General features: G+C 37.7%; 2 protein-coding genes across 4 annotated transcripts in view; both read left to right on the top strand.

Annotated features, from left to right (window-relative positions):
* cntn3a.2 (contactin 3a, tandem duplicate 2) overlaps positions 1-8,443 on the top strand; it is a 32,012-nt gene extending 23,569 nt beyond the window's left edge. For all 3 annotated transcript variants that reach the window (XM_067528135.1, XM_067528136.1, XM_067528137.1), the window contains 5 exons: positions 74-183; positions 1,716-1,902; positions 2,186-2,298; positions 2,469-2,637; positions 3,520-8,443. In XM_067528135.1, coding sequence (XP_067384236.1) covers positions 74-183; positions 1,716-1,902; positions 2,186-2,298; positions 2,469-2,637; positions 3,520-3,617 — 677 coding nt within the window. In that variant the 3' untranslated portion in view covers positions 3,618-8,443. The remainder of the gene's footprint in view (positions 1-73; positions 184-1,715; positions 1,903-2,185; positions 2,299-2,468; positions 2,638-3,519) is intronic.
* A 1,586-nt stretch (positions 8,444-10,029) lies between these two features.
* On the top strand, positions 10,030-22,755 carry exosc10 (exosome component 10). The gene is made up of 25 exons (XM_067527276.1): positions 10,030-10,217; positions 10,643-10,779; positions 11,107-11,230; positions 11,314-11,418; positions 11,540-11,693; positions 11,802-11,910; positions 11,995-12,070; positions 12,155-12,265; positions 12,363-12,506; positions 13,633-13,823; positions 13,951-14,107; positions 14,311-14,459; positions 14,639-14,689; positions 14,796-14,907; positions 15,042-15,089; positions 15,197-15,272; positions 15,370-15,476; positions 16,177-16,269; positions 16,363-16,431; positions 16,539-16,644; positions 16,726-16,799; positions 18,583-18,763; positions 18,882-18,946; positions 19,248-19,324; positions 19,404-22,755. Exons 1-25 carry the CDS (start codon positions 10,095-10,097, stop codon positions 19,432-19,434), a joined length of 2,670 nt encoding a protein of 889 aa, XP_067383377.1. The 5' UTR covers positions 10,030-10,094; the 3' UTR covers positions 19,435-22,755.
* The last annotated feature ends 517 nt before the right edge of the window (positions 22,756-23,272 follow it).

Here is a 23,272-nt window from a genome sequence, read left to right as displayed (position 1 = left end):
GAGATTTGTTGTGCTTGTCTCTTAGCTGTTGGAGGAAGGCAGCAGTGCTCAGTCTCCTGTTGTCTGTTTTCAGAGCCAAGTGGGATGCCAGCAGGAGTTTGGGCCAGAAGTGTCTTTGCCTCTGAGATTGAGGTGAATTGGCAGGCTCTGTCCTTCACCCCTGAAAGGGTTCTGGGCTATGAGGTACATTTTACTTTTTTAAATGGAAATAGAAACACAACACAAACAAACAATCCAAATGCTTGTCATCACCCGTGTTTCACCAAAGCCATCACTTCCAAACTGTGCGTCGCCATGGAAATGACTGTTTCAGCTGTGCAACTGTTATAGCCCAAATTATACAGTTCTTTGTACCAGTGTGACAGAAAATATGTCAAAGGGTTTTAAGCGAACAAAAGAAAATTGCCTGCCCATAAACCTTTTCACGTTATTGTGAGTTGTGGGATATCGTGATACAGACATTCGTAATAGTCTTTACTTTACCAGACCTCATGTCAGTGCATCGAGAACAATTATACTAAAACATACTTTAATAAAATGGCAGCACCATGGGAATGGATCTTTTGTCTTTTCATTGTTCACTAAGTAAAACAGGAGCATTAAACTATTATATTTTAAAGGTAAAGCTGTTGATTGTGCTCTGTCTTCTCATCAAAAAGTGGGACAGCCTGACTGCCTCGTGTGCGTGCTTCTAGCCGAATAATCAGAGTGATCAAAGGATCAAGATGTGAGATTTTGACGATGTAAGACGCTGTTACACTTTTCCTCAATAAGATCAAAAATGTTTAAGTATTTCCATCTGGGAAAGAAGCGATTGAGTGATGTCTGAGTGATGTCACCATCAGCAAACGCTGAGTAGTGATGGATGAGTTGGGGATAGACGTCTATTGGCAATAACTTATTTTCAGAGGAACAAACTGTAACAAAATAGAGACTTTTATGATGGGCAACTTTACTTGTAGCTTATTGTGTAACATTACCATTGCAATGCATAGTTTAATTAGTCGGATTTTCATTAGAGAAAAGTTACATTATGCAACATAGATTGGTGTACTGTAGTGCTGAAATGATTATGCAATAAATCCATTAGTCAAGCAAGCAAAACTCTTGGTTGTTAATTTTTATAATTGATGCATTGTTTTAATATCAAGCAAAAATGCAAAACCTCCTCGGAGTCCGTGCCACCTCTCCCTCTTCCTGGAAATTTGCTGCTTTGCTATTTTATATCAGTGTCATTTAACTACTACCAGATTTTACACAAATTGCACAATTGCAAATTTTAAAGACATCGAAATGGACTCTGGGAGATCATAATTGACAGTTTTTACATTTCTATTTGACATTTTAATGATCTAATTATTATTGAGTCAGTTAACCTGAATCATCCTTAATTTCTGCCCTATTGTGCCACTCTTCCAGGATTATCTGCATGATAGTGAAACGCCTGTAGGGGCTGTAAAATTACATTAACCGTCTTTGTCAGATCAAGTATCCTGCTGAAACGTTAAGAGAAAACTATGATCTCTCTTCAGAGGATCCAAACAAAGGCATAACTTTAACAACACCACACTTCTCTCAAGACTTCAGAAACAGCTACAGATGCTTTGTTGTGCTACATGTGATGCATGCTACAGGTCTACACATTTTGCTCCGCCTCCAACCCATTTATCACGGTTAAATCACAGATGACATGCTCTCTGTCACTCTGTCTCAAGGTGGTTTACTGGGAAGATGACACTAAACCAGAGACCATGGGAAAGGTTAGGGTGCCTTGGAATCAAACTTCAGTCACAGTGAGTGGCTTGGCAGGAAACACACAGTATTTCCTGACAGTCAGCGCCTTCAACACTGCTGGCACCGGCCCCTTCCTCCCTGCAATCAATGTCACCACAAAAAAGCCACGTAAGTTGAAGCACCAAGACACCCTGATGCTCAGGGGTTTGATTTTGTATCCACGCTCATTATAATTTAGAGCAGGAAGCTATGGTTTGAATGAAATCTGTTCTTTGCCATAACAGAAAGTTATTATGTGCCAAGGAATGTTCGCATCAGACATCAGATGATAAACACAAATGTGTATTTCTCATCTCATTCTTGGAAGTAGTATAGCACAAGAGAAAAATAATTACTCAGTAATAAGCATCTGTGGTGGCATATAGAAATGAATAACTTTTGTGTTTTGCAGCACCAGCTCAACCTCCTCTGAATGTTGAATGGACCCTAATTGGCTCTCAGCTGTCTCTTTATTGGGAACCCGTACTGGCAATGGAATCAGAGTCAGAGGTTACAGGCTACCAAGTGAGTTTCACTTACTCAGATGCTTTACAATGACATGTTTATTCCTACTTCATGTCCGATTACTGTAAGCATGGACTACCTGTGTGGGGGGCTCACTCTAAGCTGTCAACCTCAAAGAATAAATATTTGCAGTGTACTAACCGCTTTTTTCTCCCCACCCCAACATTCAGCTGTCGTACAGTAGACAGAGACACAATGAAGTCAACACGCTCACAACAACCAATTCAACAGCAGAGCTGACCCTCCCAGAGGGCGACGACGACTACATTATTCACATTCAGACGCTGAGTGAAGGAGGTTTGGGCCCAGCTTCGGATCCCATACGAATCCACCAACTAAGTAAGATACCGCGTTTGATACTTACTTAATGTACATATCTACTTTGTGCCCTTTGATTCTGAAAGGGAAAAATACAGGTTTTCTGTCTTCAGACCAGATTTAGTATAAACAATCTCTCAGAACTTGAATTGAATTGAATTAACTATTTAGTTTTTTAACCGTCAGGACACTTTGTCTTATGTCCATTCACCATTTCCTATGTACTCAGCTCTTCCAGGCTTAGATTTTTCTGAGATATCTGCAGCGATCCCTCTCTGTTGCAGTCCTGTCCTGTGGGACTCCAGGGGGCTTTTCTCCAGATCTAAATGCTAATTTGCATTGTTGATATTCTATGTTGAATCCCTGAAAACAGCAGTGAAGAGAGATACAATTCCATGCTGGCTTTTCTTTTAAATTTCATTTTAAAAATAGGCTGCTTTTTTTTTGGATACAGCAAAAAAAAGATGTGGGCAAAATACATTAGCAGGCTGTGTTTATAATAGCTAGAAAACAGAGGTTCGGGTCGTTTCTTTGGGTTGTTTTCCAGGAAAGGGGTTTATTTAGATTTTATGTCATTACAGGAAATGTCAGTCATTTCTAAACAGCTAATTGAATGATTTGAATCGTTCATGACAAACTAGTGATGAGGGCAAATTTAATTAGGCCTTTGGTTCCTTCGCACTCAGATGCTTTAATAAAATTTTATTTTTCCTACATTTTAAATGAAATGTCAACATGGACGTTTTGGAAAGCATCTCATATTTACTTTAGCTTTATGTACAACTGATACAGCACAAGTTGATGTGTAACATAAGAATCTAGTGTTTCATATGGATATCCCAAACTGTCAACTGTGTCTGTTTCAACATCATTTTATTATGTTTGCGTGTGTGTGTGCTCTAGGTATGAGTGCCCGTGACTCGAGAGCCTGGAGTGCAGAGATCTCCGTCTTCTCCCTGCTCCTCACCATTGCAATAGCAATATTCAGGTCAACGTCGTGACACGATGACAGACTCCGCTCTGTTGTGCAATGTTCCGTATTGTTTTGTTTTCTTTCTTTAATTCGTGAAAGTTGCCAAGTTGTTTTTCCTCTCTTTTTCAGAGGTGACCCCATACTACTTTGCAGTGTTAGTTTGCGGGTATACAGCAACACCAGAGTGGAGTGTGCTGTTTGTGACACTTAATTAAAAATAGATGCTTGAGCTTTTCTTTTCGTTTTTTAACATAGGTCTGTTTTGAACCTTTTGCAGGTTGGGAACAATACTCCATTTCAACTCGTTTTTCTTTTTTCGACTCTAGAATGATACAGATGCCTTACTTCCATTCATGTGCCAAAGTAGTTTCAGCCTTCTTGTTGTTACTTCTAAGACAGCTACATGCTTTTCTCAACATTTTATTCCTCTCGGGTTCTTGTCTCAGTGTACCTCGCAGAGGGCTGTGGCAACAAGCTGTGTTTTCTTATTTTGAATATTTTCAGTTTTCCTCTCTACATCTTAGTTGGAACGTGTGCCTGTGCCTTTGGAGACGCTTTCAACGGTGTCACTTATAGACACTAGTCAGCGATACTTGGTGTTTCAGAACATACTGCAGCCATCTTCATCTTTACATTCTCCATTAGGAGTTGCTTGTGTCCCAGATGAAATTCATAAAACAGCCTGTAGCGCCCGTGTTAGCGATTCAACTTTTAGCATTTGGGATTGTGGAGAGCTGAATGTACCATGATGGCTCCTAAAGGCTTTAAAGCCTCAGACCAGTTATTGTGATAGCCTGCTGATTGATGGATTGGACTTAACTCTGCATTTACAGAGATTACATTTGCCAGTGTGTACAGCAGTAGCGGGAGAGTTATACAACAGCCAGTGCATTTTTTCAACACTAATGCAGAAACAATCAGTCAGTCGACAGAACATAATGAACATCAATCATTTAAGTCATTTATCGAGGAAATTTGCAAAACATTCACTGGTTCCAGCATCTCCAATGTGAGCATTTGCGGATTTTCTCTGTTTTAGATATAGTGTATAACGCCCAGCAAGGTGGACTTTTTATTACAATGCATTTGCCTCCACGGATTCCAACTTGGGGGGTATTATCCTGCTTTATACCATGGCCACTTGCCAACAAACTGCTTTATTTCATCACACTGAAACAAGTCAGTCATTGAATTATAATATCATGAAATGCACATGATTTTCTTTTCTTTTTGAGTTCTTGCTGAAGTTAGGCTCCTAACACTAGGAAGAGGTTACATTATGCACGACCCGGGCAAGTTTTATAATCCTGGTTCCAGACCTTCCATAGCATGAGGTGAATGGAAATCACACCCAGTTCATATAATTACCAATTTTAAAAGTCACATTTTGAGTTAGATGAGAAGGTCACAGACACTCATATCTGCACATAACCTTTAAGGTAGAGCCAGGAGTTGATTAGCTCAGCTTAGCGTAAAGACTTGAAGTGGTGATAGACAACTAGCCTGGCTATGTCTAAATTTCATGTACAGTAGCATCTACAGTTGTTTCAAGCACTGAAAATTGTACTGGCAAGCCTGCCCCCACCCCCTTCAATTTTAAATGCCAGAATGTATTTCCATAAATACCACACAGACAATATGACAGTACAAAGACTCAAAAATGCCTGATCGTGTATTCCAATAATACTCTAAAAAGTGACTGGGGACCATAAGAACAATAGGTTATATATACGTCAGGTCAGTGCCAACTGCTATGAAGCACATTATTGACACATTATTGGGTCTCATGGCCATGCAGCAATATTTTTCTATTTTTGTCCTACATTTCTCTATAACTCTACAATAGATTCACCAAATACTTAACTGAAAAACCATGTAAATTGCTTCAGACTTAATAGCTATTTTTTTAATATAGTCTATGGTGTACATTTATATATACATTTCTGTGGCATAATTAAATTCCAAAATTATTAGGATAAAGCCACAATATGTCAAAAGAGTATGTTTTCTTACCACAGAGAAAAGTATGTTCACGAAAAGTATGACAGGTTTTGACCGATTGACAACTTCATTCTCACCTAATAGAAAAATTCAACTATGAGACAATGTACAAATGTTACAGATTTATTTAAATTGCGGTTAAGGACAAATCATTTCATATGGGAGACAACATTACATGTTTACATGTTGAGCCCCTTATTGTTAAATAACTTCATGATTAAGTTTATCAGAACTACTTGTTGGAAACCCCTTACACACCAAAGTTAAAAAAATCAAAGCCCACATTTTTACCCACTTCGGCCAGACCTGCAGAGGTGAGTGTGTTTACAACTGAGCCTACAGAGCTTTCTCATCTTTTTCTGCAAAACTAATATTTAAAATCGTGCATATTGTTGCTTTAATGCACAGTGGCATAATTTTTTTTCTAACTAAAGTTAAAAAAAGCCAAGATAAAAATGTTTCAACTACTTTTAAAATGTAATTTCACTGATTGCACTCAGATTGTATAGTAACACTGTTAAACTACTGTTCAAAACATTACATTGTTCAGACATTTACTTTTTGTTAATGTGAAACCCAGAACTTCCAGCCACATCTGGATCAAATAAAGTGACTGTGACTGTATGGCTGAACACTCTAAAGAGGTGTAAAAACTGATGCACTATAAGTAGTAGTATTAACATTTTAGTGGTCATGGTATAGAGTAATTAAATCTTTAGGTTTTGGTCACAAACAAGGAACTGGAAAATGTCACCTTGGGCACTGGGAGGCATTTTTCTCTGTTTTCTGACATTTTAGATATGGAACAAGTACTGATTTTCGAATAGTAAAAAATAATCATTAGTCAGCGTAGTTTGCATCCTTCTGGGCAACACACAGGTAACACAAGTCCACGTGCATCATCAGCCGCTGCAGTTGAGGCAAGAGGTTTAACATGCAGCCGATTGTGCCAGTCTGATAAGTGAAATCTATCCACCAGCTTAGACACTGTTTGCCAAAATGTACGGTCAGCTGTGTTTTAATACTTGGTAAATCTGTTCTTTGTTGTCATTGTATTGACTTTTTATGTGCTATCTGTTGTCATTGTTTGTTTATGTAATTTAGCATAACCCCACTTCTCAGGTATTCAGACCTGCTTCACCCTACCTTTCAATTGCTCTAAAATGGCAGGAGAAGATAGATTAGAAGTCTGTCAGCACACGACACAAGGGTCTATTTAACAGTGTGACTTGACGAATGGAAAGCCTGATATGTGCCATGATTTAGCAGACATTAAGACTTCTTGATAAATTAGAGCAGGCCTGAGGGGCTTCTATGGGAAAGGGCATAGGAGTAATGGCATTAATGACACCCACACAAGACTAATATATCAGGATTTGGGGGGCTAAATCAGGACAATCCCATCAAGATGACACAGGAAGAAGGGTGTGTGTGTGTGTATGTGCGTACATTAGAGAGAAAAAGAGTGTGTGCATGTACCTGGCTGTTACCTTACTCTGCAGTGTCATGGACATGTGTGTTCAAGAACACTACACAGCTACAAAAAATTGTTTTAACTCATCTTTTGTACTGCGAGTGTTGAGGATATTCAAATACAAGGTCATTATGGGATGCAGGAAAAAAAACAAGTTTAAGCCAGGGAGGAGTTAAAACGTCTGAATTTTTAAAATCTAATTACCATGGATTGCCAGTGCAAAAGAACAAGTGGATAAAAAAGCAGAATCCGAGGCTAGATCAGGTGCATCTTGCAGGATAAAGTTTGTTTGAAATATGACGCCAAAAGGTTAGATTCCCAGATGAGTGTTAATACTTTTTCTGAACGCAGTCTTTGGACTTTGTTATGTTATCTTTGTGGCTTTACGTGTGATTAATCTGTATACATCCATCACAGAATGTCATTGTTGAGCTAACAAATGTTTACACAGGAAATGCATCTTTATGGATGGTTTATTGATTATAAGAGGGGAAAAAGACATTAGACAGTTTACGAACTTGTGTCTTTGGTACATAGAAGCATTGCCAATCTCTTTGTTTTGTAATGTATCAGTACTGTGGAGATTTTGATTTGAATTTTCTCTCTCTCTCTCTCTCTCTCTTTTTTAATGTTTGCAATGGTTCCTAGTTGTTTATTTTTTATTTCCAAAACTTCTGCACAAAGGTCAAGTGTTGCTTTAAAATACCAATTAAGAGCCAGTGTTGGCTAATTCAAAAGCCAGTGGTTTGAGATCTCTCTTGCACTCATATACTGTAGTACCCTGCAAAGCTGTGTGTATTCTGTTGTGATTTGAAGCAACGCCTCCAACCAGGAGAACAAATTGTGGTGTCCTACTTCCAATTGTAATTCTCAGTCAAACCCAGAATATGAAAAATACATGAGCAGAGAGTAACATTTCCTAGCAGCTGCTATCACACAGAGCCTTTTGGTGCAGTGACACGAGCACTACCTGTTACAAGGTAGTCGGCCAGTGCGCGGTACATAATACAAGTAGTACTATCTACTAGTACTTTTATCTATCTACTAGTACTAGTTTTTTTATACCAATATAACTTTACAATTTCCTTGATACTTTAAAGATCAGAAAAGGTGGAATTGGTCAGGAAAAAACAAGTTACCCAATTTGTAATTCCAAAAACATTGAAGAAATACAATTAGGCCTCTGGGTGACAACGCTTGGCCTTTCTGTTGTGACTCCTCAGTATGTTGATGTCCCGGTGATCTCCATGAGATCGTGGCCAAAACGTTTTCACATTGAAAAGTCATCAGCTTATCTTGATACGCTGAAGCTGTGCATGTATGATATTGTTTGGTGCATTTGTGTTTTCTAAATGAGGAAGTTAATAAAAACAATACACTGAGAATTTTGTCTTTGTCTTTTTCTTTTTTTTTAAGTATGTGTGGCACCGTGTCATTTTCAGCATCAGCAGTTTTAGTGTCTTCTGCTGCAGGAAGAATTTAAGTGGTGCCTTGGGGCACCATCAAAGCTACAAAATGCATAATATTATAAAGAAGCATATAAATGACAGTAAATGGTAGCAGTAATGTTCTGTTCATTGAATATTGGGTAAAGATCCCATTCACAAAGGCTTTTGCTGCATATACTGATTGTTTTATCATGTAATAAGGGATATTATATAGAGAGCTTGATGTGTTGAATACGAACATGCATTATCTAAAAGAATACATCATCTAAAACCATCACGTATCTTGCAATTGGCTTTGTGCTTTGCTTTTACAACAAACACTGATTTATTGGAGCATGTATCTGTTGAATTGCACATACTTTCCACCAAAAACAATGGAAAGCTGCTGTGTGTGAAATATTGACTGAGTCAGTGTTGCAGAGATGCTTTTAAGATAATAAGAGGGAGAGGACCCTGTGAATAGATCAATAGTAAGGGGAAGTGAAGAAAAGAGAGGTTTCTCTCTACACACCACAGATCATCCATAATGAGCTTGTGTGTCAATACTTGGGCAACGGCTCTTCACATCCTATTGACCACTGAAACTCAACAGTGGGCTACTACTGTAACTTCTGTGTACACCCGACACTAAAGGTAGGGTGTTTAGGTGTAGCCAGTATACCCACTCCTATTGCTTAAAAGCAAAACATTCTTCAAATTCAGATATGCTTACTATTTGACGTATTGGTTAAGACAGGATTACTGTATGTTAGAATACTTCTCCCTGTTCCTCCCAACACAGTGCAGTGCTGTTGCAGAGGGCAAATGTCAATACTGCCCCCTCGTGGTATTATTATCCTGGTGCAACACTTTGGTGAAGTTGGGTGAGGCAGCACAGAAGAGGCTGTCTGCAGTGTCACTGCATTGAACTGATACTTTAACAAACAGAGCCCTGATAAGCAGGAAACACAACGAGAATCATGAACATGTAACATAATCTGCATGATGTTAATAAAATAGTATTAAAATAAAGAGAACTCAAAGTGTTATTGAAAAGTAAACATTTCATGAATGAGTTTCATTATAATTTTGAACATTTTTCATGTGGCCATGTAAGAGCATTTCCAATACCAAGTCAAAATTCTATACAGAATACAGAAGTCTTGCTATGAAGAACAATATAGCCAGAAGAAATGCTAAATTTTGTATTTCTGTTAAAGAAATTAATTTTAGGAAAAACAGTTAAAGACAGATCTAAACGTTTGATAGATATGTTTTAAAATCAATCAATGAATAAGTATGTGTGTCATACATATATATATATATATATATATATATATATATATATATATATATATGTGTGTGTGTGTGTGTGTGTGTGTGTGTGTGTGTGTGTGTGTGTGTGTGTGTACACAACATATTTATGAATTCACAAAGCGGGGATTATAAATAAATCAAATATGGAAAATATAGTGCATCCACACTGCGCCGTTAGGTGGCGCTGTGATTTTCCGCGTCCGTTTCAGCAGCTCAGAAGAAAACCGTGAGGAAAGACGCAGCTTCCTGTAGCTCACATGTACACAGTACAGTACCTGACTAAATAATGGATTCTTCTAAGGGTAGTAAATCCACAAATAGTGGCCTTCAGGACGAAAATACGGACGCCAACGACGAGGAGACAAAGGAGCTGTGTCCCGGGTTCAAAGACGTGGACGCCTTTGTTAAAGTGAGTGGAACATCCAGGCTCAGGTTGGGAGTTCTAGCTAGCAGGCAACGTGGAAGAGCTAACAAGCTGTATTTCTAACGCAAGTTATCTGTAGACAGCAAACCTTCACAGATAACTTCTGGCTCACAAACATACAAAGACGCATTTGAAATTAACGTTAGTAACTCAGGACCACACTCCCAAAGCAGTTTATACTGGCTAAAGTGATGGCTATTACTCAGTAAAATGATGACAAACTCCTGCAAATTTCCAACTTTGAGAAGCTGTGCTCAGGACATATATGGTATATTACAACGTTAATAGCTATGTTAAACTGTGGAGAGACAATGGCTTCTTTTCTTCTTCTTTTACAAACCACTATAAGATATTAATGTGAGACATTTTAAAAATACCGACTAACAGATCTGCCTGTCTCTCCTCTGCAGTATGGATTGGGTGCTGTATTATCGGCTACCAAAGCATCCGCAGGGTTGCCTCAGCCTGGAGATGAATTTGATTTCTACCGGAGCTTCCCGGGCTTCCAGGAGTTCTGTGAAAGTCAAGGAGACAATCTCTTGCACTGGTGAGTATATGGCATGTCTTAGGGTGTTTGTTCCTCTCGTCATTCATTTACCTTGGACCTCATGCATATAATACATTCTCAAAAATATTTACTCTTGGAATGAGCTTGAAATTAGATGTGAATTTCCACAGCTGATCAAGCTATACAGGAAAAAAAAAATCTGTGCCATTCTCATAATACATTTATCATTGCTCAGCGTTCCTTCACATTTATTGTGCTGTGGCAACACATCCAGTTTTGACGCAGTGTGCGTATTTTGTTGGCCTGAAAGCAGCTCTTTCTCCTACATAACAGAAATTAATTATTTTTGCTGTGTCTCTGTGTTAGCATGAGTAAGATAATGCAACATCACGGTTGCAGATCTCACATGAGAGACCGGAACAAGCTCACAGGGCTGGAGGAGAGGTTCGACTTGGTTGTGGACTCAAACGACATCATCCTTGAAAGAGCGGTATGACCTACGGGTTTGACGTTTTACGGGGGTTTTTTTCACTGAAATTACAAGCTAACCAAGCTTTTGTATCTTATTTCCAGGGGATCCTTCTTGATGAAGCTGATGGTGTGAACAGAAGCCAACAGCCTGTCATGCCTGCAGGGTTTCAGCCTCCAAAGATTGTTGTTTCCAGCTGGAATCGCAAGGTTAGCTATTAACTCTCAACTCCTACACTGCTGATTCCAGTCTGAGTTTTGGGCTGTTGAAACATTATGTGCCAGTTCTACCAGTCAAACGCTTAAATAATTTGTTTGTTTGCTTTTTTAGAATACTGGTAGCCATTCTGGGACTTTCCGACTGCTCCACGCCAAGAATGTTGCAAGACCTCAGCTGAAGTTCAAGGAAAAAGTTGACAACAGCAACACACCATTTATCCCCAAGATCTTTATCAAACCCAATGCAATAAAGCCTCTTCCTTCGTGTAAGATTTACTTTTCATTTTGTGCTCTAATCTTTTTCTGGCCAGTTTTATTTCAAAACACAATTTAACATTTTCAATATATTTTACTGTCTTGCTCACTAATTGTAGATTTCACCAACAAACAAATACGTAAAGAGAGACCCGAGGACCTTGATGTCCCAGCCGCCCTTGCAGATTTCATTCACCAGCAGAGAACTCAGGAACATGTTGACGATATGTACGACTCATCCTGTATAATAAATTTTCTTTTTTCCCATATTTCTAACTGTCTATATAAACTTAAATATTTTTATCCCCGTAGGTTTGCCCACCCATACCAATATGAATTGGAACATCTTACGACACCAGAATTCCTTCTATCTAAACCAGAACCTCGGGCAAGTTATTGTAATCTCATGAAGAGAACCTCTCTGTTGACTGGGAAGTCTCTGTCTAATATGTTGTCTGTGGATTATTTTTAGATGTACCAACCAATGGCCGAGACCAAATACACTTTTATTGACACCTTGGAGGATCTGGTTGCTCTGAATGAAAAGCTGTGCAAACTGTCTGAGTTTGCAGTGGACCTTGAGGTACTATTGGTGGCTTATAATGTTGAAAATTTGTGTCAGGTATCGTTTCTGTATATGCTGTATATATGTTTTGTTAACACTCTGTTCTCCATTGCAGCACCATTCCTACAGGACTTTCCTTGGCCTCACTTCTCTGATGCAAATCTCCACAAGAGAAGAGGACTTCATCATTGACACCTTGGAGCTTCGTAGCGAGATATACATCCTAAATGAAGCATTTACTGACCCAGCCATTGTCAAGGTAATAGAGCTATTCTGAATATTTTTAATTCCTGGATCCTCTTGTGTGTATAATAAAGGAGTGGTGTAATTCTATGGATTATTAGTTTAGTTTTTTAAATTGGGCAACAAGTTTTTTTTTTTAATTGAACAAAGCCTCTATGAGGCTTTTATACCTCTACACAGATTACACGTAACACTTACTTGACTAGCAAATGTCAGCAGATCTCTGTAGCATATTTGTTGATGTTTTTTTTGTTGATGATTTTTTTAAATGTTTTTTATTGCTCCCTCAAGTTTCATAATTTATTTTATTTTATTTATTTTTTATTTATTTATTTTTTATAAATGTGCTAAGCCTTTTTTGTTATATTGTTTTCATGTGCTAATAACATGCTTCCCCAAAATAACTGACCCCTTTGGAATTCAGAAACTAAATTGTATCTAAATGAATTAACCACTTGGACCAGTTTTGAATAACTGGACAAAGAGTAGTAGGTGTTTGCATAATATAATGTATAAAGTAATAATGAATAATATTGGTCCCTTCATTTTGGGATTTAATCTTACGTAAGGTTTTGATAAGTAAACTGAGAAATTTAAAGGAGTTGTCTGACCTGTAAAGCCCTGTCCAGCGGGTGTCATCACATCCCCAAATCTCTGCAATTTATAATGGCCTCAAGGAACATATTAAAAGCATATGATATTGAAGATGTCTCAGACTACGTCATGTACTGGTAACATTTAAATCATCCAATTATCATCTCTGGAAATTAGTTGGTAACCTGGAAAAGAAGATCTCCACCAATGTAGTAATGTGAAAAATTTGTAAAGATCTTATCTTGGAGTGTGTGAGTGTGAATTTCTTTGAGGTGTCTCAGAGCCCCCATCGTTTTCATAAAGTTGTTGTATATCTTGTGGCGCGTGGGAGCCAACATGAGTCACACACTGTAGGACACCTGTGAAAACGTGTGGTGTGTGGGCTTGGACTACAGAAAGATCCTGTGAAAACAATCCAAATGGAAAATTTCCACAGCATGTCCCTGTTTTGTTTTTTTTTCCTTCCAAATACTTGATGTTTTTTTTGTGTGTGTCAAGTTGGCACCTCACTGGGTTCGCACTGAATGTGCTGTGTTTTCTGTTCACAGGTATTTCATGGTGCTGACTCCGACATTGAGTGGCTCCAGAGGGACTTTGGCTTGTATGTCGTCAACCTTTTCGACACGCATCAGGCCAGTCGAGCTCTAAACCTGGCCAGACATTCCCTCGATCACCTTCTCAAACACTTCTGCAATGTAGAGTCAGACAAACGCTACCAGCTGGCTGACTGGAGGATTCGGTATTGAGATTACTAAATTATTTGATGCTTTTTAACTGTGGCATAGAGTTCCTTTAAACAGGATAACTCACTATGTTTATTGGTTTGGGTCATTGGATTAATAATTCTTCACCCCTTGGCCCTTTAGCCCATTGCCAGATGAAATGGTGCAATATGGCCGGACGGACACCCACTACCTACTTTACATCTATGACTGTGTGAGGGCACAGCTGTTGGATCATCACCACGGGCAGCCTGGGCTTCTGCAGAGTGTCTGGAACAAGAGCAAGGACATTTCTTTGAAGGTGCACACAACCGCATTTCATACACCCTGAAGATTAAACTGACAGTCATAACGCCACCTTTAAATTCCAATTGCAATTCTGCTATTCTCAATCTACTATTTTCACAGCTCCATTTATTGCTTCATAATTGTAAATTTCCGCAAACAATCTTATTCATCATCTGACTTTTGCCATGATTTACCGTATTTCTTCCTTCCCTACAGAAATATGTGAAGCCTATATTCACAGAAGAGTCATATTTAGAGGTGCAGAGGAAACAGAAGAAGTCTTTTAACACCCAGCAGCTCACTGCCTTCAGATTGCTGTTTGCCTGGAGGGACAAGCTGGCCAGGCAGGAAGATGAAAGCACTGGGTATGCTGTTTGGAAATGGATGGACTTGCTGTTCTGTAAATCTGCTAGAGCGGTTTTCCTATTTATAGTTTGTGACCAACCAGATTTTGCAGCCTTTGTGATTTTTGTGACAGCCTCCCAGCTCTTAGTCTCTCTATCTCTCTTAACATGTTTTAATCTAGTGTTATTTTTGTGTTTAGATATGTCCTGCCCACTCATATGATGAACAAGATATCTGAAGAGCTGCCCAAGTAAGTGTATTAGGTTACTTACACTTGGATTCATTTTTATTTGTATTTTTTCTCTGTGCAGGTGAATGTAGTGTATTTATTCAGTATTTTGTCTCTATCTACTCAGAGAGCCTCAGGGCATCATTGCCTGCTGTAACCCTGTACCCCCACTGGTGAGGCAGCAGGTCAATGAACTTCATTTGTTAGTGCAGCAAGCCAGAGAAATGCCTCTGCTTAAGGTGAGGAAAATGGCTGTCAGCAGTGTGGATATATTGTTTTTTTGTCAGGGTCATTTCAATATTGGTGTTTTAAAATCACTTGTGAGTGATGGCATTTTGATCAGACATTACATTGTTATCTGTATTTCACACAGGCTGAGATTGCTGCTCAAAAAAAGAAGGGCCTCACACCAGTAAAAAAGGTTGGTTTAAAAATGAATTGAACCAGATCTAATTTTCAGATTTCCTCTTAGTAGTTGTCAAATAAACAGCTGGGGTAAAATGAATGTGATCTTATACAATTTTCTAGCCAGAGGTCACATTATTTGGTCCTCACGATACATCCAGGGTGTCTGAGAGCGATCATCCCCACTTTTCTCATGAAGGCAAGTGTAATTGTACATGTTGTGAATTATACTGGCAATTTAACATTTTGGCCCATTAAGACTTTAACAAGTTTTTTTTTGTTTGTTTTTTCCCCAGATCTTCCTATTAAACAAGGAGTACTCTTCTCAGATGAGCACAAAAAGGATGTGGACATACAAAAAATAAGGCGTCTCATAGCACCCGCTAAAATCACACTTTTCGAGGTGGAGAATGACTTTTAGTTTTCTTTTATTCAACCAGTTGTTTTGTATAGTTGAGGGTAAAAATTTGCATCCCTGTTAAAATGGCAAAAGAATAAAGTATTTTTGCATAGTATTCAATGCACATTCAGCTAATATAAAAGTTCTTATTTCTACTCTACTCTCGTTCCCACTAAGTATTATGGAGTTAGAAAAAACAAAGATGTTAAAGTAATGAGAATTATTAGTGAAAATGTTTGCGTTCTCTAAATAATTAACTTTTAAATGTAAAAGTTAAGGATGTAATAAAATTAGTGAACCTTTGTAAAGGTGAAGAGGGATATAAAATATTTCAAAGCATTTAGGGAGACCAGGACCTACTGTGAAGTCCATAATCCTTGGTTGGAGCTTTATAAAGGCAAAGGGAGAACATGCAGTGTATTGGAGAACGTTTCACTAAAGAAGGATACAACTGGTTACATTAAAATAGTTTTCATTATTTTTCTATAACGTTATTTTTAATACAGTCTTTGACTGTTTTTGTTACTTCTGTGATGAAGGAACATTTGTACTAGTTGAATAGGCATGAAATATTATGTTGTTTGAACGAAACAAAACAAAAATCTTGATTTTTACGCATATGCCATTTCAAAGTAAGGGGAAGCAAAGTTTTGCACTCTACTGTATGTAACTGTTGTATCTAATTTGAGCTTGTCCTTTGAAGGAGCTGGAAGCAAAGAATGACCAAGAGTCCCTTTCCAGTGTGCACATGAAAGCCAGACGTATCATTGAGTCTTTTGAAAATCCTTTCAGAATGGTAAGAGAGACCAGTGAGTCATCTTCAGTATTGATCACATTTTATTTAACTGGGAACTCAGTATTCAACTCTATTCATCTCATCTCTGGTCAGTATCTACCCTCCAGTGACATGCATATTAACAAGAATGCCAAGTTTGATCCCTCTTCAAAAATATTTGAGGTAATCAAGAAACACCACACAGTCATTCATATACGGTCTTATTTATGTTGTCCTCTTACAACACCACATGTTTGAAAGTTCATCATGGAACTACCTCACATTTACAGATTAGTAAAAGATGGAAACTGCAGAGTATTGAACAGCAACAGAAGGAGATGGAGGCCAAGAAAAAAGCAAAGGACGACGCAAAGGAACAGGCGAAAAAAGCTTCAGGTAATGGGGGTCTAGCTTGTTCTAAATGTAAACTTTTTAAAGTAACATCCCTCATTGAATTTTAAATGTTGATTTCCACAGAGCAAAGAAATAAGGCTAAACAGAACTATCAGGAGTCTCTACAGAATGTTTCAACTGTTCGGCAGCAAGCAGCGGTGAGTCATTTTACTCTTTCCTCCTTCCATCTCCTCTTTTCCATGTCATATAGGCTCTGCACTCGGTCAACTTAACTGTTGAAATCCCTATTGGGAAAGTACAAATCCACGAACAACAAGAGTTACAATCACCCAAGGGCCTTGAACAGGATATAATAGATGGTGCTTTAATAGCCAGTTTAACCCTCTGCAATGCCCCCCATTTACCTAAGATGTGACAGGTTATTCTGCACATAAATGTGGTGACTCACGGGCAAAGAGGCACTGCTGCCAGTCTGCAGCATCAGCATGGTAGTGGCCTTTTAATATTTATATCTGTCTCATGATGTGTCTGGGGAAGAAGAACGCACAGCGTGGGATTGGAGCATTAGAGAAGTCCTCCACCCATCAAACACTTCTCTTTTCTCCTGGGTGACAGAAATAGCTGCATTCTGCCCAGAAACCAACTTCCTGTTTGCTCCACCTCTCTGGGATAATGCCTGGCACCTTCTTGCTTGGCTACACATATGGGCTCTTGCTACCATATGGTGATTCTTTTTTAAATGTCCAGACAGACAAATACCTCAGTATTTCATGTTTTTTTCATGGTGCTGGAGAACTGGATTTTGTCCCTAATGGCAGCATCTCTTCGCTTCTGTGTGAGCCTTTAATCATCTGTTTGTTAGTGCACACAGTGATGGTGTACAGTCATCCACTGTATAATGATGGCTAAAGTGACAAGTTGGTTTTAAGTTTTTCTCTGCTGAAACAGCAGCTTCAAATAAGCACATGTGCATGGAAGATTCAGAAGAAACATCAGAAACAAAGCATTGTACAATATGAAAGGTGTATACTGTGACTCGGCTCTAGCAATACCTGTTTTTTTTTCTTTGATATGCAGTGTGTTCTTTTTTTACCAGCAGTTTTGCTGAAATGATTCAGTTCAAATTTTGCAACAAAATCTTTTATAAAAGATTTACATGTTTTATGTGCTACCATAAAAACCGCTAATATGTAATAAATTCAACCTAGTTCACTATAATATTCCGATTAAAAACTATAAATGACGATAAAACCAGTCATTAAGAAAAAACCTGTCTGTCTAGTTTATGTGAAGCCTGCTTGAAAGCCTTTCCTCATTGTTTAAATGTCTGACTCTGCTGGCTTTTGACAAAGAGAGGTTCTGAGATTTTCAACCAATTCATCTGCTGGCTGGTTAGTTGTTACCATACAATTCTAAAGCTCACTTTAACTAAGCGTAGTTTTAACATTTTAATATCTAGAAATGTGCAAAACCCATCTTTAAATTGTTATTTATATACAATTATAGTCTTTATCTGATTTATTTTAAGCTGCACCACAGATTCCTTGTTTCCACATTATAGACGTTAGGCGGGTTTTGAAGATGTATAAATACAAATATTCCATCTTCTGCCATGACAGAACAGTGTGGTCTGTTGGATTCAGTCTGCAGAAATATAACAATTGAATGTTTGCAGTGCGTGAGTGAAAGTGAAATTTTCAACCTGAAAGTGGCAGCCAAAGCAAGATTTTCAACTTTACACTATGTTATTAATATCAATGAGATGTATTGAGGAGGTCACTATATAATCGTTTCTTTACTCACCCACCAATATGGTTTAAAATTGTAATTGTTGCAAGAATAAATTACCTGGCTTTGTATTTGCAAAGGACAACAAAACCTATATGCACAACATGCGTGCATTTAAAAAGTGTATTCATATTGGACAGAGAATAATGTTAATGTTGTTGTTAATGAGAATGTTGTTAATTTTTTTTTTAGGAATCTGTAAAAGGTGGTGGAAAGAAAAGGCAGCGGGTCACCAGTGAAGTTGGAGAGTCAACTCCCAAACCGAGTAAGAAGCTGATGAAATCAGCAGAGAAGCCTCAGAAGACAGAACCACCTCCCCAAGACAGCTTCACACCCTTTGACTACACTCAGTCAGATCTGAATGTCTTTGCTGGTATGCTTTATTTTATTTAATTTCTTTCTCTTTTCCTAGGACAGTGAACTTAATACTTTTTACATTTCGTTGTACATGATAACGTAATTCAGAGCAGTGTACCCCAATTGTTTTACAGGTTCCAAATCTAAGGACAACACACAGTTTGATCCAAACCAACAAGCTCATGATTTTAAGAAAAAGGTACTTGCCTCTTTGATAATTAAGATGCTTTTATTATTTAAAATTGAACAAGGTCTCTGCACACTTGAATAAGAAGGAAAAACACTGCTGAGTATTTTCTTGCTTATACTGTAATTATTTAATGTCTCCTAGGCCTTCATCAGGTATATAAAAAAAACTTGCATAATACAACATTGTAAATAATAATTGTAAAGCCACAATTATTTAGTCAGAGAAATACAGTAGTCTGATTAGTGACCAGGAACCCCTTAATTAAAAAAAATAAATACAATATCATTCATCTTAACCTTTTGTCAAACAGAAAACTCCCAAAGGTCAAAAATCAAATTTTGGAGCCGGAAACAGAAGTATGTCATACCTGGCTGGAAAATCTGAAAGGTAAACACAGTTTTGTTTTTGCCTTTGCAAATTCAATCATCCTAGTAAGTTAACTATTCTGTATTTTCATTCTCTACAGGGGATTCCGGCATAACTGGCCCAAGAGATAGACTCTCTTTGATGCTATTTTCTTAGATGTTTTTAAAAACAATTTTCACCTTGCAGAATTTCCCCATTGTCCTCCCTGTAAGTGAAATTCAGTATTCAATATTTAATGAGTTTCAAGGTGTATTTTTCCATGAAGTTTACCCTGTAAATATGTCTAAGCACAGACCTCTTAAATAAAGAAGATTTTAGAGGAACAATAAATAACAATTTGAACTTTGAGTGTAATGAGCAAACTCAAAATTAACATGCCTTCAATCCCAAATTGGGGGGCATCGGTGGTGACTCTAAATTGTCCGTAGGTGTTAATGTAAATGTGAATGGTTGCCTGTTTGTGTATGTCTCGATCTGAGCCATGAGAGATGCTGGTAAGTTGTCCGGGGTAGATGGAATCACTTCAGAAATGTTAAATAATTTGTTCGGACTCTTTTTAAGATGTGTGAACTATGATGAAAATGTGCTGTAAAGTAAAAGTGTTATTCCAAATTGAAATGCCAAAACTAAAGAGCAAGTCAATATATATCCCAGTCCCATGACACTTGAACGTTACACCCATGTGTGAGTGTGTGAGTGTTGAATGTCTCAGTCAAGCCTAACAGCCCCATTTGTCAGGGCAAGCTTTTTAGAAGGTCTTGGAACCTGGCTACGGTATTTGATTAATTCAGACAAAAGAGTATTAGAAAAGTCTGACACTGATGTTAAGTATCGGAACGGAAGCAGTAGGAAGTTTGGTCAGTTTGCTCAACTTTTAGCTTACTTAGCTCACTTAGTCTCTGGCTAAAGTGGCTGACACTTTCTGCCATGTCAATTTCGGGGCAGCCATGTGTAAATAGACAAAAGCAAACAAAAACTGCTCTAATGGCAGTTCCTTTACTTAATGGTGCTAATGAATGTGCAAACTGTTTGGATGAAAGAAAATATAAATATGAGGTTGTGGTCATTACACATTTCCACAATAATTGTCTCACGCCTTTAAATAGTTGTGTGGGAATATAATGTCCCACCATAAATGTGGATTCAGAGTTAGTGTAAGTGAAATGTATTTTTTTATTCTGTTAAAGCCCTGAAGTTGGCAAAAAGTTATTCAATCTCATCTATAATGATCTGTTGGCACTGAGACAGTGAACTGTCAACTTATACCACCTACCTTGTCCTTAAAAGTGTATCAGCACTGCTGGTCCTTAAAGCATTCTCTCAACTTATAATGGCAAGGAGGTGAGTCCACGAATTAGGGAACTGCAAGAATCCGAGCTTTCTCCCAATTGCTTCTTAATACTCTACATCACCTCCCTTGGCCCACAATACAAGTGAACGTGTCACACTTTATGAAAGAGGGCTAGTTTCTCAGTGTGTACGTCTGATTGTGAACCAATTTTTAAATAACTTGTAAGTATATGCACAGATGGATATATGGATTGGGGTCTCCACATATCTTTAGGCATATTTTAAAAAGCACTGCAAAGTGCTATTATTCAAATACAGTTTTTTCCTGTGAAGTGAAAATTTACATCAGAAATATAAAAAGCTGTAAGTAAATGTACCTCGGCATGAAGATCCGGGGTTTACAAATGAGTTTATAAACCACTATTTGCTAACTTTTTATGCAAATTGGCTTAAGGGTTTAGAATGCAACTTTAGGTAGTTTGTGATCTTTCCTAAACATCTTTGTTTGCCTTGGCAAGGGGGATCAATTTGCTTTAGTTAGTTTGCTTTAGCCACTGGATATAACGTTCTCTGCTGTTTCACCATTGGGGCCAGCCATATTTAAACAAACAAATTAAAAAAACTAACTGCAATTTTTTTTTGCTTTAATTTGGATTTGCATCTGTTGTCATAGTGGCACTAATGTAGTAATTATTTGGATGACAAAGACTATGTTATTATTATTACTAATTTTATTCACAAGTGCAACCTGTCAAACTTTTTAAGTAGCTGGGGTGAAAACAGTGGGATGGCAGGTATTAGTTTTCCCCCTGCTGGCTACTGCGAGGAGTTTGTACCCCTTGTTTTTTTACACATAGAATATAATATATACATTGAATACTCTTTCTGATTATCCATTACAAGTTAAATTTACATCACAATTAGCAGATGCTTTTATCCAAAGTTACATACAAGTGAAGGACACACAAGGGCAACTTGAGTTTCAAGGTCTTGCCAAGACACCTTAAAATGTGCACTGGGGAAGCAGGGGGTGCAGTTATCAGCCTTCCTCCTGAAATCTCTGAATAAATGATGGAAATTCATCCTTTAACCAAGGTTTTGGCAGTTTTTCTTTTTAGAACATTTGTTTCTATTTCCACTCCACAAAGTTTACTCAAAATCTTGGCATCATGTGTTTACAAACGACTAATGTCATTCAAATTTAGTATGCTTCAAGACTTAGCACAAGCACATTTCATCTCTCATCTCATTTGCAGCTATAGCCCCAAAGCTCTGTGATGAACCACCTGAGAAAAAACAGGTCAGCAGCAGAGTCAGTAAATTCTCTTAAACCTTTAATGGAGAACTTTTCCTGATTTTAATTAGAATGATCTTGGACATTGTTTAATGTAGCCTGACTTTTAGTTTATTTGTATTATTTCCCGTTTGCCTTTTCCACTATTCTTTTAATTTCGTATTAAAAGATGTGTTCCCTTCATGTGTGAAGTACTTTCTAATGCAATTTGCAGTTACAAATGGTCACTTACATGTTAGCCACTTCCTGAATTTGGACCCGAGTCCATTTGTTCACAACAATCTGCAAATTCTTAAAGTTTTGAAATCTCAGTCCAAACTCATCCCCTGTGCTCCCCATGTGGTAAGACAAGTTATTTAAACAACAAAATTATTTAAAGTTCTTAATCTTCCGAGAGTATTTGCTCAGTTAATAAGCTTTCTCTCTGAGTCCAAAAACCTTTACTGTATTACTTAATCAACTTGCAGCTTTGTGGCACTTGATAGGGATCAGTGGGAGTGAGTGTTAAGAGTTGGTATGTTTCCTTGGACAAATTCACTAGCAAAATAATACAAGTGTATGCATTTTAACATTGCATAGGAATGTACAAGAATTGTAAATGAAATGCCACCACTACATGATGGACACCATCCAGCAGTGGTTTGTTTCCCTCATGTGCCCGATGGACCTCGGTGGTATTCCTCACCAAATCTTAGAAAAGTATAGTGTAATATGTTAAGATGTTTGTGTTAGGATTTTGCAGATGACTACATGTTTAATGATTTTGTCTCAATGAACAAACATAAATTTCTGTCCAACACACAACTCTGTGAAACTGACAGTACAGAATAGATACACTGTGTAAAGAGCAAAAACAAGATTGCTGTCGGTGTAGAGACAAAATATGACTCTTTAATTATATAAAACTGACAGCATGCATTCTTGTCTTGTTATATTTTTTCCAAAGTACTCTAATTTTATCAAACATTAATCATGGTAATTCACTGAGTTGTTTACGGTGTGGCCAGGACCAAATAATTGAATCAGTGTTTCTCTAGACCTCCCACAGAAAGTGCAGGAACATTGAATTAATTATTAAAACTCTGTACATAATGATGTATATCATGACAACAAATTTTCCCCATAGTTGTTTCCATTCATTCATCTAATCAAAACCCTGAAACCACCGACAGATCAAATTAATTTGGACAAACATTACATAATTAAAAACAAAAATGAACATACACATGAAGTTGATGATACTGGTGAAAAAAATGGTTGATTGGTTGGTATTAATGAATTGCTTCATTTTTATGCAGACTTAAACAATGTCAATTGTTCAAAACATTAAAGTTACGTTTTAAAGGTAAATTACGGACCACCTCAGCAGGATTTGTTTATCAAAT

Source organism: Channa argus, chromosome 13 (genome assembly GCF_033026475.1).
Source record: "Channa argus isolate prfri chromosome 13, Channa argus male v1.0, whole genome shotgun sequence".
Lineage (NCBI taxonomy): Eukaryota > Metazoa > Chordata > Actinopteri > Anabantiformes > Channidae > Channa > Channa argus.
Note: the sequence above shows the minus strand (reverse complement) of the source record. Positions and strands in the feature narration are given on the sequence as shown.